The 17,632-nt window shown below is 49.1% G+C and overlaps 1 protein-coding gene across 2 annotated transcripts; it reads right to left on the bottom strand.

Annotated features, from left to right (window-relative positions):
• Window positions 1-925: 925 nt before the first annotated feature.
• HDGF (heparin binding growth factor) lies at window positions 926-17,316 on the bottom strand. 2 transcript variants are annotated; one of them, XM_043999798.1, is made up of 6 exons: window positions 16,839-17,316; window positions 6,836-6,912; window positions 6,516-6,654; window positions 4,421-4,606; window positions 3,203-3,453; window positions 926-2,715 (listed from the first exon to the last, which is right to left on the bottom strand). In XM_043999798.1, the coding sequence occupies exons 1-6, from the start codon at window positions 16,923-16,925 to the stop codon at window positions 2,709-2,711; spliced, it is 747 nt and encodes a 248-aa protein (XP_043855733.1). In that variant the 5' UTR covers window positions 16,926-17,316; the 3' UTR covers window positions 926-2,708. The 2 variants fall into 2 exon arrangements, with proteins under 2 accessions (XP_043855733.1, XP_043855734.1); XM_043999799.1 differs by lacking the exon at window positions 16,839-17,316 and adding an exon at window positions 16,423-16,518.
• Between the last annotated feature and the right edge of the window lie 316 nt (window positions 17,317-17,632).

The raw sequence follows: 17,632 nt of genomic DNA, 5'->3' as shown, positions 1-17,632 counted from the left end.
TCCCTTCCTCTGGGCCTCAGTTTCTTCCCCTGCAAAATGTGAAAGGTTGGGGTATATAGGATACAAAATCCTTCCGGTTCTGCCACAGTGTGATTCTACACAGTCCATGGTCATGCTCAAAGCCATGCCAGCTAAGGGGGACTTAGAGGAGATTGTGTTCCATTGGACCTGCCTTTGAGACCTCAGGGTCTCTCATCCATGCCACGTGGAGGCATCTAAGGACAACATTAGTAGAGAATCCTTATGAAACCTGGATAAAGAGGCAGCTATGTGGTAGAATGAATAGAGGCCTACTCTTGGAGTCAAGAAGCCCAGAGTTTGGGGCAGCTAGGTGGCGCAGTAGATAGAGCACCGGCCCTGGAGTCAGGAAGACCTGAGTTCAAATCCGGCCTCAGACACTTAACACTTACTAGCTGTGTGACCCTGGGCAAGTCACTTAACCCCAATTGCCTCACTAAAAAAAAAAAAAGAAGCCCAGTGTTTGAATCCTACACCAGACACTTACTAGCTGTATGACTCTGGGCAACTCACTTAATTTACTTGGCTTTGGTCTCATATGTAAAATGGGAATATTAATAGTACCTCTCTCACAGGACTGTTGTAAGGATCAGTAAGACGACATATGTAAAGCAATTTGCAAACCTTCAAATGTTATATAAATGCTCACTATTCTTATGAAAGGACAAAAGGCTGTTAATTTTTCTTTTTAAGTTTAGGGAAGTAAAGTCAACACGGAGTAAACTGCCTCCAGTATCCAAATTCTTCAAAGGCCTTGTGTGTGAGCTATGAACAAGCTGTATCCATGTGGTCCTAAGCTCCAAATGGTCTGGGGCCAGGGGGTGGGGGAGGGGAGAGGGAGAGCTCAGACCCGGTCTTCTCTCCAATGACCCCCACCAAAAAAAACAGAACCAGCCAGGGCCCCAAATAATAATCAACAGGTTTATTGTCCTAGAACTGAAATTGTCTACCGGTTCTTAGAGCTAAACTTCCAAAGCTACAGTCGGCAACTTTTCATCAGAGCCCAGGGAGAAGGGAGGAAGAGGTTGCTGGGGAGGGGAGCAGATCTAAAGGAAACATTGAGAGAGAGAGAGAGAGAGAGAGAGAGAGAAGGAGAGAGAGAAGGAGAGAGGGAGACTGAGATTATTGGGGAAGGGAAGGGGACTTTCCCCCCGCCCTTTTTGTTCTCTCTGTAGGTGACAAATTGAATCTGGTGATAACAGCAAGAGAAATGGGTTTATTTCTTGGGAATAGGTGGGGAGACACCAGGAAAGAGGAATAAACACAAGAGAGACACAAGAAAGAAAAACCAAAGCCCAGCTACAATAAAGAAAGTCATTAAACCCCAAATAAGACATCTACTTTTCCAGCAAATCAGAAAATCCAGGTGCAACAGTAAGGGTTGGGATATTGGATAGAGATTGGGGAAGTAAGGGTCAGGAAAGACAAGAGGATGGGGAAGAGGAAGTGAGCAGATAGGGTCGGGGGAGAGGAGAGAAGAGAGAGGCATGGAGGATTAGGGGATCTTTTAAAAAAATTTTTGTAATTTTTTTTATTAAAAATGTTTCCTAAAAAATGCCACTTTACTTTTTTCTTTGCCTTGGTGATAAATATTTCTGTAGGGAGGGCCTGAAGCACCAGGGGGCAGGGATTAGAAGATGTGAAGGGGAAGGGTCTAATGCCCAACTTTTCTACCTCATCTCACTGGGGCAACTTCTTTCCAGGTGTTGGGCCCTGGAAGGGAGACTTATGATGCCAAGAGCAAGAAGACAGATAGCAGTATGGAGGGCAATCTCTCAGCCCTTACTGGAGATGGGCTTTTAAATACAGGTCTACCCTCCCCAGGCCATCTTCTCCATGAACTTACTAAAGGACTACCCTAACCCCTTGCTGGACTCTCAGTGCCCCAAGGTAGTAATCCTAGAAACAATGAATGGGGCAACTCATTCCCAAGATGCTCTAGGGTATCAGAGGCAGAAATGGGGACCAATCACCAAGTATTTATTCCCCTACCTAGCCCCACTCCAATTGTCAGACTTTCCCTGAATCAGCAGATCATCCCAGGGCACGGGGATGATCGATTAGGGGTGGAGGGCAGAGATTATTCTTTCAAGAGACAACCCCCTAACCTCTTGTAATGTCCCCTCTTCCCAGACTTTGGGCAGCCCCCTTGTATCCTTTCCATTCCAAAACCCACATCCTAACTCACCAGTCTTTCCAGGGATGGGGGTGGAGGTGGGGAAAGGCTGAGGGAAAGATCAGGAAGTCAGGCAGTCCAGGAAAGCCCCAGCCAACTCCCCACTGCTCAGAAGCTAGCACCCTGCTGAAAACTGGGTCCTCCCAAAATCAGAGCTGGGGGCAATGAGGACAGTGGGGAAGGGGCTAAGACTCAGGAGAGGGGAGAAGCATTCCACTGCCAAGGAGAAGAGGGGCAGAGAGAGTGGTGGGAGACAGTGGTGCCAGGCCCAGATCCCTTCCTTCCTTACCCAGGCTGGGTTGGGCACAAGGGAGAGTGGGGAAGGGGTACGAGAGAGAGAGAGAGAGAGAGAGAGAGAGAGAGAGAGAGAGAGAGAGAGCTGCCGATGTCAGGGTATCAGGGACGGGGGCAGGAGAAGAGGGGGTTCCCAGTTTGCAGGCAATGACCAGTTTCCCCGATAGCACCCAGACAGCAGCAGGAACAGGGTGGGGGGCTCCTCTGGAAACATTGTCGGCTACAGGCTGTAGGAGACAAGCAGGAGAGAGTTTACTCTGGGTCCGTTCTCCTTCCAGCTCACTGGAGACTCTACACAAGTTACCTCTAGAACAGGATACACCCCGCCCTGCCTCCCCCATCCCCATGTCCACATAGACATCAGGAGACAGACCACAGGAAATTCCTTCCTGGTCTAAGGATGGAGATGGTCCCCCCTCCCCTCCAAAGCCCCACAGCAGAATGTTTACTATTCCAGGTCTTGGAAAGTCTTTGTCCTTTATCCTTTCTTTTCTCCTATCCCAGGACAGCACATGGTGCATAAAAATCATGCAATAAATATTTGTTGATTAATTCTAAAACCCACATTCTCATTAACACTGCGCTGAGTCCCACTTCTTGGATAAAACAGTCCCCATTCTCAGTTTGAAGAGTCAGTGTGCAAATGACTCTGGGAAGGTTCCTAAGAGTGCTCTGACATAGGGGTGGGTCCTTTCTTATTCCTCATCCATTTACCTCTCCTTGTGATCTCTGACACCCTGGGTAGGGCCTTCCTCCTTGGCAGCCTCTTCTTCTTCCTCCTCTTCTTCTTCCTCCTCCTCCTCCTCCTCCTCTTCAACCAAACCCCGGCCGGGGCCTGGCTCCGAGGGGGCACTGTTCTTCTCCCCCTCGGTGGGGAGGGCTCTTTCTCCCTCTAGGGCCAGCTCTTCTTTCTCATCTCCCTCCCCCTCAGGGTCATGGGTTTCCTTAAGTCGTTTGGGGGAATCCTAAATTCAGTTGGGAGGGAAAGAGTTGGGAAGGGGAGAGGAATGACAGAGATATAGAGATTCAAGTTAAAGGGATATTTACCCATGCCTTCATCCCCACACTAACCTCACTTGTGGCTGCTCCCATCTCACAGATCTCACTCTTTTGTTATTAGCTATAATAATATGCTTCCACAGAACCTTTAATATCTTATAGGGCACTTGTAGATACATGATTTCATTTAATCTTCACAGCAACACTGTGAGGTACATTATTATCATCTCATAGATGAAGAGATTGAGGCTCAGAAGTGTTGACTTGCCCAAGATCCTACAGCTAGGAGCTGGTAGAGCTGGGATACAATACAAATTTCCTCACTGCAAGTTCAGGTTTCCCTGAGCTTCCACACAGGTTCCTTCCTTTCAACTCCTTTCTCCATCTCCTTCCTATAAAATTCAGGTCTATTACTCAACTTCCCAGAATTTGAAGGGTGTAATGGTAACTTAACCTCTCTCAGTCTCAGTTTCCTCATCTGCAAAATGGGAATAAAAATAGCATCTAATTCACAAGCTTGTTGTGAGGATCAAATACATTATATATATATGTGTGTGTGTGTGTGTGTGTGTGTATACATATATACACACATATGTACATGCACATATATCTAAGGTTTATTATCTATCTGCAAAACAAAGTGCTATATCATGGCTGGCTATAACATAACATATATCATAATATAATATAACTTAACCTATTCCTGAGCAACAATCCCCTCCATAGCTATCTCCAACAAGTAGAGAGCAAGTTTCCATCTGATAAGCTCCCATGAGGGGGAATCCACTAGCTCCCAAAACTAGATCCTTTGGAATAAATCTAATCGTTTGGAAGGTTCTCCTCATACTGAGCTGAAGTTTGCCACTTTTCACAACTTTGGGGAGAGAGTGAAAGCACCCCATCCCAGGCAGCTGGTAGTAAGGCTAGTGTTACCTCCAGTGAGTCCCCTGCTCGCCTCTTCAATGCTCCCTTCTCATTCTTTTCCTTTGAAGGTTCATCAATCACCAGCTTCCCCTCCTCATCGCTGCTGCCATCTGTGTTCCCTTTCTTCTCCCCATCCCCCTCGGACACCTCTCGATCCGGCTCTGCATCTTCTGGACAGCCTTTTTTCTGGGATGGCTGGTGGTGGGGAGCAACAAAAAGGTCCCAGGAAGTGGTTTAGGACCCCTTATTTGTGCCTCTTTTCTTAGTCAACTGCTTCCTTTTCCTTTTGGCAACTCCTTACCCCCCATCTCCCCCTCTTCTTGTTTAAAAGGGGATCTTGGTTCTAAGTCCCTGAAAAAACCATTGATCAAGATGGTTTGATGGGGAGGGAGATGCATATAAAGTTAGTCAAATGTCCCTCTCTCTCTATTATAAACTCTCCTTTCCCATTAATCTGAGGATACCTCCCCAGAAGTCTCTTTGAAGAGAGTTATTTCCTCAAATCTCTATTTTTATCTCAGACAGATTAATTGGATTCACTTTCCAAACCTCCATTCATGTCAACATTGTTACCTTTTATTTACTACTTATCCCTCTACGTGTTATATCTTTTTTTTAAAAAATACGTGTTATATCTACATGGACCCCTTCAGTTAGAATGTAAGCCTAAGACAGGGACTTAGACTCCATCACAAAGTACATGTTTAATTTAATGCATGTTGATGTGAGTTTAACTCCATTCAATGCCTACTGTGATTAGAGGATAGAGAGAGCTACAAGGTTTAGACCTTGCATTCCCTGGGCTCTGGAACTCACATGCTAGTAGGTGGATAAGACACAACAATGAAGTGCCATAACACAGAATATCACATGATAAATGTATCAGATAAATGCTGCACAAAAAGTGCTCAGGGAAGTCTGAGAGAGAAGACCCAGAGGAGTTGGGGAAGACTTCTTGAAAAGAGATAGCTTTTAAGCTGGGCTTTAAAGAAGGAGTAAGCTTTAAGCAGGTACAGGGTGAGACATTCTAGGTTTAGGAATAGGATGAACAAAGGGAGAAAAGCTCAGTGTGTCCAAAGGGAAGGGAGCAGTTTAGTTTGGCACCAGTATGGAGCAGATATGAGAAGAGTATGAGATGAAGTCAAAAGGTAATCTCCCTTCCCAACCCTTGATCCCTGGCTCCCTTTGACTTGAAAGGGGGGGAGGGTGGACAGTGCAGAGTTACTCTAGAATTCTCCATTTAAGGGCCATCTTATCATGTGTTGTCTTTTCCCATTAGATTGTGAGTTCCTTGAGGGTAGGGCAGGGACTGTCTTTTGCCTTTCTTTGTATCCCCAGTATTTATAGTCAATGGCATATAGTAGATGATTTTAAAATGTTTATTGATTATATAGAAATGGTAGATGACTTCAAATGCCAGACCAGACTTTGAATTTTAGTCGGCTGGCAAAAGAGGGCCAATGAAAGTTTGTGAATAAGAGTAACAAGATTAGAAGTATGACTTTTAAAAAAAAAAACAAAATATTGTCAGTAATAAGAAGGATGTATTGAAGGGGAAAGTGGAGGAAGGTCCCTTAAGAAGCCAATATTTCATTTAAGATGGGTGATGATGAAGGACTGGGATAGCAGTAGGAATAGGCAAGAATGACTGGACTTGGTAACTGACAGGATATAAGAGGTAAGGAGGTAGGAAGAGTAGAATAGAAATTCAGCTTCACTCCCACCCTAACACCTTCCCTTTCTAAGACAGAAATGCCCCTCTGCCCAGTCCCAACTCCCCCAGCTTCCTTTTCTCCCAACCCCTATATCCCTCATTTCCTAGGACCTGAGAGTTCTAGACTCCCTAAAGTTCTGACTCTCTGTTCTGGTAGATGTAGCCCCAGTCCTGCTTGGGTGCCTTACCCTCACTTACCTGAGGCCCTAAAGATGCTGTTTCACCCCCATGTTCTCTCTTATTATCCCCTCCTCACCTCTTCTGCTAATGCCACCCTCCTCCACCCAATACTGCTGCCAGAAGTCCACAAGCCCACCCCTCAAGTGTCTAGCATAGGTTTTTTCCCATAGCAACTCCTTAGGGGTTCCTGTGTGTGAGAGTGGGGCTTACCTGGTAGCCAGAGGCCTTCACAGTAGGATTGTTCTCTATCTCCCACAGACCCTCACTGAAACCTTTCCTCTTGTTAGGTTTGCCAAACTTCTCCTTGGATTCCTCATATGGGAAAAGGTCTTTGGGACCCAAGAATGCTCTGAGAGATGGAGGAAATGCAAGGTCATTCTTTCAGGCTGCTCCATGAGGAGGGGAAAGCAGACAGACACCCTCTTCCTTCTGCCCCTTTTAACCACTACCACCCTTTGGTCTTTCCACCTCTCCAATTCCTTCTTCTCCTCTCACTTCCCCCCCTCCCCTCCCCCCCAAACCTCACTCACGTTTCATGGGTCCCGAAAAAAAAAACTTGGTACTTGTTGGCTGTTGACTTCACTGCTGCTTCAGGCATTTCATCAATCTAGGTAGGAGTGGCGATGGGGGGAAAAGAGAAGGGAATATGAACCTGAGTGCTCAGCCTCCTAGGTAAGTCTTTGGGACAACTGCTTGAGGGAGAGGAGGTCACATTTGAGGAAATTATAGGCCACATCATTTGAGCCACAGAGAGCCTTAGATAGAGATCAGCAGGGCTAAGCATCTGATTTTAAAAATGAGGAAACTGAGGCTTGAGGGGCCACAGCTAATATAGGGTGGCAGCACTGAGACCAAAACCCAGATCTCCTAACTTCCAAATGAAGCCCCCTTCCATCTCCTTGGGGTAGTGGAAACAACCATCTGGGCCAGGTCCCTCTGGAAAGAATAAAGCTTAACCATAGCCATGGAAACAATACCTCTTTCCCCTCCCCACACTCAACCTCCAAGGTCTGGAAGGTTATCATTAAAAGGTGTGAGACGATTAGTATGTGGACAAACATGAGAGGAGAAAGGGGAGAGTTCTGGAGGGGTGGGAAGAGCTGGAGGGCCCCTGGCAGAGCCGGGGATGAAGCCCTGCCTGGCTCCCAGGATTCTGGGCTAGGCCATCAAGAACAGACTATGAGGCCCTGGGAACTACATCTCCCAGCAGCCCTTGCAACACCACTAGCAGCTTGGCTTCCCGCCGGACAGAGGCTGGGTAGCCATGTTGGTTGAGGACCCAGAGGTTGATGCGGGGTGGGAGAGACAGGACTGATAGCTGACCTAGGGTGTGATTAACACAGACAAGACAGACAGACGGATGGACAAAAGGAGCAGAAAGAAATAGAGACAGAGATACAGGGCAAGAAAGCAAAATACAAAGAACCTCAGGAAAGATGGGAAACATCCCTCTGAAAGGCAGAGTGCCCCTCAAAAAAAAAAAAAGAATAAACTCAAAGAAAGAGATTTTTGTTTGTTGGTTTTTTTTGGTGTGTGCATGTGCGTGTTTTAATCTGAGTTCGGTTTTATCCCCACCCCCATCCTAGCTTCCTTAAACCACAACCTCCCCCCCATGTGTCTTATCCAGAGCTCCTCCCTGGGGCAGAAGTCCTGGTCCCCAGCTGCCTCCTCCCCCAGGGGCAAAGAAGCAGCCCAGCCCTGAACCCGAGAACGTGGTCTTCCCCACATGCACGTGTGCTCAGGGTGGGGGTGGGGGGTGGAAAGGCAGGTTCCCCCCCAACACACAATCCCTGTCGCCATGACAACCCGGCCCCGCCCCCGGGCCACTCAGCAACCAGGAATGTGGCCACCCCTCCCCCACTGGCCCTTCAGGATAAGGGGGGGAGGGGATAATGGGCACACACACTCATACAAAACTCTAGCCCGACTCCCCTGATCTCCAGCCTGAAGTCGGACACCTGAATCCTCTCCATCAAACCCCAGCAGGAAGACTGGAGCACCAAGGTTCCCAACATGGAGAACAGCATGGGAGACCAATGTCTGGAACCCTCAGACCTGGCTAGGGGCTAGAGGGAGAGTTTCCCTGCCAGGACACCTGGGCCCTATTACCAACAGCCTTCCCACTCCGCCTCCCCAACCTCCCCAGAGACCAACAAAAAGCAAAATCTGAAACACCAGTGCTTAGAGATCCCAGGGGGGGGGACAAATGATAATAATAGCGAAAGCCCCGGGTCCCAGCCCTTCCTTTTTGGTAGAGCTTCAGGAACTATAAAGTAGGGCTGGGGGTGAAGATTAAGGTCCAAGGGCCAGAAATGCAAGGCCTTACTGAGGCCAAGACAAAGGAGGAGAGGAACAAGGAGGGTCTCCCCAGGAAGCAGGCACCCACCCGGCCTCCTGTCACTCTCATGGTGTGACTGTAGCCATTTATGGGTCAGAGCCAGGGAAAGGCTTCCATTCCGCCAGATTCCAGAGATCTCCAAGAACTTACACCTCCCTCCTAAATCTCCACTGGAGCCCACGCACAAGCACACACCCCCACCGGAAAACTGGCTTAGAAAGGGTCAGCCACTCCCCTCCTCCAAGCCACACAGCATGGCAAAGAACCCAGGCATCCAGTTGCCCAGGCCTGGGGGTGGGGGAAGAGGGAAAACAAAGAATGGAAATTAAAAATAGAAAGGATTCAAGACACTAAACGTACAATCCCAAATTCCATCCAAAGAAAGGGCAGGAGCAGAGGGTAAGTTAGTACCCAAGGCCCTCCTCATCTGTCTAGGCATGCCAGGACACCCATAGCCAAAGGAATCATTCTGTCCTCTCACCTGACCCGCCACCCCAGAGAATGGGCTTTCTTGGAGTATGTGTATTGGGGTGGAGGAGGGTCCTTTTTCCCACTTCTGGATCTCCCAGGAGACAGACATCCTAATCTCTCACCCTGATCCATGGGGGCAGGGGGTAAGCAGTGTGGCAGTTAGGCATTCATTTAAGGGCTTACTATGTGCCAGTCGCTGTGCTAATCACTAGGGATTCTAAGAAAGGAAAGTGAACAAGATTTAGGGTCCAAAAGAACTGATCTTGTAGCTTGGTTCTGCCTGTGTGACTTTGGGAAAGTTGTTTAACTTCTCTGTGGTGCTCAGTTTCCTCATCTGTAAAATGAGTTGGCCTGGCTCTCTAAGGTCCCTTTCTACCTCTAAATCCTAGGATCCTACAAGTCTTCCTTGCCACTCAGAACGGGAGGGGGGGGTGGGGGGGGTGGGGGGGTCCTCTCTGCAGTCTAACCTCTGCTCTTCACAATGCAAAAGAATATTTCCTCTCATTCAGAATCAAGGGTGGTTTTCCAATGAGTGGGAGTTCTGGAGTCCCTAGGCTCCCTCCCCTAAAATATACATGCTTGTGAACATTTATATGCAGGTATTCATGCGGGTGCTCGCGCACACACACACACAGACACACACACTCACACACTCACACTCACTCCTCCCAAAGGACCTGAATCTCAAGCGCTGACTTCAACCCCAGGGGGTGACTCAGAGTAGATGACTCAGAGCTAAATGGGTCAGGGTGGAGCCCAAGCAAATAGCAAGGGACCCTGTCTCCTGCCCCCCATATTCTCCTAGCTACCTCCGACACTCCCCCCAAAACACATACTGGGGTTGTGAGGGAGAAGGTGGTGGTAAGAGGCCACTGAGGTATTTATAGTTAGCCATACCAGGTATGGATTCAAGATATTCCCAAGTCTTGGTTGAAGTCAAGGTTAAGCATGGGGCTCACAGCATCCTGGTTCTTCCACTTTCTATACCTACCCTCTCTGGCCTTGTTTCTTCATCTCTACAATGACTACAATGTACTAGATGATTTTTAGAGACCTCTCCAGCTGTGACATTCTGTGGTTTTATGAAGTCCTGTTCCTGCCTTATTTATTTGGCTTCCAGGTCCAGGGGCACTTCAGGTCCAGGCTCAGGGAGGCCTCCAAGATGAATTATAAGTGCTCAGCAATTTTCAATGGTTTGGGGGGCTGGGTATGAGAGGATACCCAAATAACTCTTCCCCAGCCTTGAGACCACCTTGAGCCCACACAGCCTCCCCTGGGGAGGCTTAAAACCTTAAAACCAACCATCCCTCTGAGAGGGCCCAGAGAGGGGCAGGGCTGAGCCAGGGACACAGAGCCTAATAGGCACTGGCTAACTGCCAGTCTGACACACCCAATGGCCTAGGTTCAATTTGACCAGGAACCGGAAAATCTAGGGCAGGAGACATTTGGGACTAGGGCAGGAGGTGGGGAATGATCCAGGGAAGACAGAGGGAGCTCATGGATGTATGTATGGGAGGATGGGCAAGAATTAGGAAGGGGATGAAGAAGAGATGTTATGTCTGGGTGTGTGTCATACTGAGAATTCAGGTGTCATACACTAACACCCGCACACTGACTTTCCATACTAGAGACTGAGTGTAAAGGTAAAGAGGAGCCCAGCTACTAAGTGCCTGTAGATCCCAGAGGAAGTTAATGAAGATAATGATTATCAGCTAGTAAACAGTACTAATCTCTAAGAAGTATAGTTAACCACTCCCCCACCACTATTTCTTTCTCTGGAGATTGCTATGTTGTTCAGTCATTTCAGTTGAGTGTGACTCTTCATGACCCCATTTGGGGTGTTCTTGGCAAAGATACTGGAATGGTTTGTCATTTCCATCTCCAGCTCATTTTACAGATGAGGAAACTGAGGCAAACAGTGGTAAATGACTTTTCCAGGGTCACACAACTAGTAGGTAACTGAGGCTGGATAGATGTCTAAGCACTTAACTATCCTAATCTCTTCTGCTTATCCTAGATTTTCTACAGGCTAGAGAGGACCCAAGATCTCCAACTATCTGGACTCCTAGTCCCCAGCCCTGCCCTATCCCACTCCACCTGGAGCTATTCAGGAGCAAAGCATGCTTTGCCCCAGATGAGAAAATCATGCTCCTTTTCTCATAACTAAGTTAATTCCAGGCAACCCCAGTGAAGGTGTTTGAAATAAAGGACCCATTCTGGCTCTGCCTCTCACTTCTCATCTGCCAAATGAAGGGTCAGAATCAACGGGCTCTTCTTATCGGCAGTAATAACAACACCAACAGTGCTTGAAGGTTTGCAAAGTACTTTCCCTACAATTATCCTGTGAGGCAAATGATATATTATCTCCATTTTAGGGATAGGGATTAGACCCATGATTTTATTGGAATAGGGAATTCCCTCTTGGATGAGGAAAATTCTTCTACCAATGGAGGTCAGTCAATTAGTCAGTCAATTAATCAACATTTATTAATCACCTTAGGCATGCCAGGCACTGTACTGAGCACTGGGATACAGAAGGAGGCAATAAGACAGTTTCCTGCACAAGAAGAGGTTCACTTGTCCAGGGTCACACAGCAATGTGTGTTAGAGGCAGTGCTCAATACCAGGTCTTCCTGAACCCCAAGACCATCTTCCTCGTCTCTTCTCCCTCAGTGCCTTATCTCACTTTATGGACAAGGAAACGGACAGGAGAAGTAAAAAGATTGATCATAGAGCAATGAAGAACCCAGCTTCTACATTCTATGAGTCTAAGAGTCTATGACTGCCTAATAGTGTATGATGCCTCTGGGATAGGTTGTTAAGTGCTCCTCTAAGAAAAAGCAAGGGGAATCAGAAGAGTTCGTCTTTTTCTGCTACTGACTTGCTGTGTGAGCTGGCACAAGTCCCTTCGTTTCTTTGGGATGTTTCTCCATCTGTCAAATGACAAGGTTGGATTAGATGATCCTTGAGGTCCTTCTAAGCTCTAAATTTCTCTGGTTCTGTGATTTAGCTTCATGAGAGGAAAGAGAAAGGAGAATGACCAGTCTCTCTTCTCTCCCATAGGAGCTGATTTCCTTTGGGGTCCCAGGCTTATGATAAACCTCTAATACTAACAACTTCCATTTTTATAATCTTTTAAGGATTACAAAGCTATTTCCTCTCAACCATCTCATTTTACAGATGAGGAAACTGAGACTTGAAGAGAGAAAGTGACATGCTCAGGGTCACACAATTAGTGTTAAAAACAGGATGTGGACCCAGGCCAAAGTCCAGTATTCTTCCCACTATACCATGATGTCTCTCCTTGAGGCATCTCCCCATGATATTCCCCCATCACATACCTATGACTGAATCATTGGATTTAGAGCTAGTTTTAGGGTGTTGTAATCATCCAATCTAAATTTCATCTTACAGATGAGGATAACAGGATTCATTGTATTCATATTCATGTATTCATATTCATTCATTCAACAAACATCTGTTGAGGAACTACTATACTAGGTACCATGTGCTAGGCCTTCTCCAGTATTCTTATTATCAAGGAATCAGAAGACTGGGGAGGGGTAGTTGGGTGTGGAAAGGGAGCAGGGTTAGCAAAGGGTGTATAATTCTGGACACTAAGGGTTACTAGTAAAACAGGCTCCCCTGGGGGAGGAGCCAGGGAGAGTCTGGGCTCCTATCTGTCCAGAGTGGCCCTGCCTGATCTCCCCACTCCCACATAACCCTATCTGGAAGGCCCAGGCTTGAGGCCTGGTTAGGGCTACCTAGGGTTATGGAACCCTGTAATGGTTTTGGCCCATCCCTTCTCCATCCTCTCACCAGAACTGGGCCCAAGGTGAATAGAGGGAGGGGAAAGATTGAAGCCCAGTTTCCCCCATTCTTTAATCCCAAGACCCAGTTTTATGTCAAAGAGAACTAGTTATTGGCCTCTCCGAGACATCTACTGAGATAGGCTTTCAGCCCTCTTCAGTCTCCCTTCTAATTCAGAAGGGGATCCAGGCAGGCATTTCTTCCAGACCAGGCAGCTTCCTTCATGGTGCCCCGGGCTGGCCTAGTCTCTGGACTTTGTCCCCCAGTAGGAGTTGGAGCAGGGAGTCCTGCATTTGGTGCTTGTACTGGCCCACTGCAGCTCTGGCACCAGGACCAAGATGCCAGCTGGGTCAAAAGGGTGGGTTAAAGTCCAAGTGTGCACATTATCCACACACTTATGCCCATGATCCCAGTGCCTTGGATCTTCCTTTCTCCACATGGAGGGGTGGGCTGGGGCTGGGTGTGTGTGTGTGTGTGTGTGTGTGTGTGTGTGTGTGTGTGTGTGTGTGCACGCGCGCGCACAGCATTCAGAACACATCTTCAGCCTCTGGGGAAAGGGCTGGGGGTTGAGGCCTCCTGGACTTTCTTGGGGAGATCAAAGGCCTGGTTGATAGTCCTCCAAAAGGCCAAAAGGAGGGTGTGGTTCAGGTTTATAAAAAGGGCCAGGAAGTTCAGGACCAAGAGACTCTCTACCTCCCCACCCCCACGGGAGCAAAGACTCCTCTCCTTCTAAACAAGAAATAGATTCCCTCCCCCTCCCAGTACATATACAACACACACACACACACACACACACACACACACACACACGAGATCCTCCTCCCCTCCCCCCAGCAGACACACATGACTAGATCCTGCCTGGAATGGACCCCCCCCCTCAGATTTCCACCCCTACTCCCCAACAGATACCAACCAGGAAGAGACACTACCCACACATACAAAAAATATTGTCCTTTCCACACACATACAAGAAGATTCCCCACCTAGATATACATGAGTCCCTCTCCCCCAGCAGCCACACACAAATCAAGGATACCCCCCAGACCCACATACAAGGGAACTCTCCCCACCCCCAGCAGACACACACACCATGAGATTCTTCTCCTAGAAAGCACTCCCTCAGACCACTGCCAGACACACACACACACACACACACACACACACACACACAGGAGAGTCCCTCCTTTCCTGGTAGATACACAGATCAAGTAGACTCCTTCCCCAGGCAGAAACACATAAGAAACACACTCCTTCCCCGCAGCAGGTATGCACATAATCTCTCACCCCTCAGTGGATATATATTGTAGACTTTCTCCCATCAGACACACACACACACACACACACACACACACACACGATCGATGTTCTGCTCCCTTCTCCAGCAGACACACTCATGGAAACTCCCCACCTCCACCCCAGCAGCAGACAAACACATGAAACTACCTGGACACTAGCAGACACACTCAGGGAGATCCCCTCCCTTCCCAGCAGATCTCCACATTATTTCCCCCTCAGTATATACACCAAAACACAAGAAGACTCCCTTTCTAACATCCACATAAAGAGACTGGATGACCAGTCCAGGACACACACAGACTCCCTCCCCTCTCAATAGACACAAATAGATTCTTCTACCAACTAGATGCATACACAAGAAGACTCTCTCCTGCCAAATTCACATACATAAGGAGAGTCTCTCCCCCTCCTCCAGTGTTTAAACTTCCTCACCCTTTACAAGGTGGAACAAGTGTTGGAGTTCAATGATCACTGGACTTGGAGTCAAAAGAAACCAGTGCTTAAATTCAGCCTATAATACCTACAGACTGTGTGACCATGGGCATGTCACTTAACCTCTCTTATCTTCAATTTCCTTATTTGTAAAATGGGAATAACAGGATGTACCTCAAAGGGTTCTTATGAGGATCAAATGAGACCACGTATATAAAACACTTATAAATCTTTTTTTTGTTTTGTTTTTTGTAAAACACAAATCTTAAAGAAAAATTAGCAATTATTATTGTTGTTATTGAGATTCCCCCAACCCAGCACATTGGAGTCTCCCTCTCTCCAAATTGACCCATACAAAATAATAAGCCCCCCCCCCCAGACAAATATACATAGAAACTCCCCCCACATACACACCCAGAGGAAGGGAGCCCTCCCCCAGACACAAAACATGAAGTAGATTCCCTTGATAGACATGCCCCCTACACAGACACAGACTCCCTCCTGGACATTCAGACACCCCTACATACAAGAAGAGATTTTCCCCCTCAGGTCACTGGCACAAATAGAAGCCATCTAGACTTAACAAACAGACAATAAAATTCTCATTACTCCAAAGATCTAAGATTGAAGAAAAATTCCCCCCCCCCAGTCTTTTTCAATAAATTGGCATTTCCCCGTTGCCCACAGTCTCTCCCTTCCCATTTCATTTGGTCTCTTTTTCTGATATTTGTTCTAAAGGAAACTTTATAATTTAAGGTACCTTAGAACCCCCTTTACTTTCTCTAAGTGACTAATAACACAAACCTTAAAAAAATCAGGAGGAGGGGGTACTCACTCCCTCAACTCTGTCCTTTCTTTTCCTTCCTGTATCCACCACCTCCCTCCCCTCCTCTCTTTAATCTAAGTTCCTAATCTTCCTCCCAACCCCCTACTTCTACTTCAGTTTTAAGGGTACAACTTGAAGTTTAGCTATTGGTTTGATTTCCCCTCCTTACCCCCCCCCCAGCACCTGGACAGGTGCTGAGGGCAGGGAAGGTACAAGGCAGAACTGAGAGCAAGCCAGTCTTTCCCCCAGGGGCCTACTACAGGCAGAGGGACAGTGTGGCGATCAACCACATGGCCGAGACTAGGACGGTTGTGGCGGGAGATGCACACACCTGGGAGGGAGGAGCAACCACCCCCTCCCTCCTCAACGACAAAGAAGCTCCCTTCTCCCATGAACCCCCAGTCCCAAGAGCTGCCCAGATCCCTCCGTTGGCTCCTAGATTAGGGTTGGTTCATTGGGATTTTTTTTTGATGGGGAGGAGGCGTTTTTCTCTCCAAATATCTCCCTAGTCAGGTAGACACCCCCGAGCCCAAAGTTTTGCAGGGTTTAGTAGCAAACTCTTTTTCCACTGCCAAACACGCAAACGCACACGTTGGCCTAGGCACTTTCCCCTCCCCTTCACGGTGGTGGTGGTGCTGTGAGTGAAACAGAAAGATCGAAACAGGGAACTGGGGAGGGGAACCCCACTATGGAGGTGTTGGAGAAGGGATATAGGGGAGGTTACATCTCTCATCCCCGGGGGTGGGAGGAGTTTCTGAAGAGGGACTGAGCCAGCCCCTCAAGTGAGGCAGACAAGCTGGCGAGACTGCCCCAAGGGAGAAACTGACCAGGATGGGGCCTGGGGAGGGGGACATTGGCCATACGGGAGAAGTGGAATAAAACTGACCTGCACGTCGTCCCCCTCCCTTCCATACATATACTTTGCATCGGGCCCTCACCCTTACCAATCCAGGTGCTCGCCCCCTCCTTTCCCCTCTCCTCTCTCCTCCGCCAAGTCCTACCCGGTCCCTGGGCAGAGAGGCCTGTCTGCCCCGACCCACGAGCTGCCCGGACCATTATATAACACAGAGGTGGAGAGACCGAGAACCCGGCTGTGATGGGGGCGGGGAGGGGGCAAAATCGGGGACCCAGTCGTCCCCTGCCCCCACCCCCTCCGGGTGCAATGTGTTAGTGCCCGCGTTATGCAACCCGGGCGGCTGGGGCATAAGCGTGGCCTATCCCTCCCTCCCCGCCCCCCCCCCACCACCACGCACTCCCCTCCGGGACCCATCTGCTCCCCCAGCCCGGCCCGGCCCGGCTCGGCCCGGCCCCAGCCCTAGCCCTGGCCCCAGAGGCTCCGCACATCCCCTTCCTTCCTTACCCGGGCCGGCCAGTGAGGGTATCCCTTCATTTTGGCGAACACCAGGTCTCCGCATTTGTATTCCTTCTGCCTGTTGGAGCGGGACATCTTGGGGGTTCCGGTGGCTCCCCCAAACTCAATTCTGGAGCGGGAGGGGGGCCCGGGGAAGGAGAGAACTGAAGTTTGACTCCGCTACCGCGAAGGGGGGACAGGGGGAAGCGCCGCTCGGGCCCCCTCCTCTTCCTCGTGCAATCCCCCCTGCCCTGAAACAGGCGCCCACCCCCCGGCCCCGGCTCCCGAGGCTCAGCTCCCTGCGCCTTCTCCTCCTCCTCTGCCTCGAGCAATGGGGTGCAGGCCGCCGACTGGGGGGTCCTTAGCTCCCGGGAGGTGGGTGAGCGCTCATGCAGTTGTTTGTGTTTGAAATTCAATTGCTCCCTCCTCGGAGCGAGGCCTCTTCCCCCCACTCCCTCCAGTCCCTACTCCGCCTCCTCCTCCTCCCTCCCCTTACCTCCTCCCCCCTCCTCCCTCCCTTTTCCACTTCTCCCTTCCTCTCCTGCCCTCGGCCTCGGCTCCGGTTCGATGCGACCGGCCACTCGATGCCTAGCGCCTGTCCCTGCCCGCCTTCCCAACCCCAGGCTTCAGGGGACCCCGGGGGCCAGGCAGGAGGAGTGAAGTACCGAGCTCAGCGATTGGGCTTTGTGTGCAGCAGCTTAGCTGGGTGGCAAAGGGAAGGTGGACAGATGCTCTGCTGGATAGCTAGGGGAGGGAATACAGGGCTCAGGGGCCTGCTTCGTTGGCTCCCGGACCTGGATTGC

Source organism: Dromiciops gliroides, chromosome 4 (assembly GCF_019393635.1).
Source record: "Dromiciops gliroides isolate mDroGli1 chromosome 4, mDroGli1.pri, whole genome shotgun sequence".
Taxonomy (NCBI): domain Eukaryota; kingdom Metazoa; phylum Chordata; class Mammalia; order Microbiotheria; family Microbiotheriidae; genus Dromiciops; species Dromiciops gliroides.
This window is presented reverse-complemented; position numbering and strand designations above follow the sequence as displayed.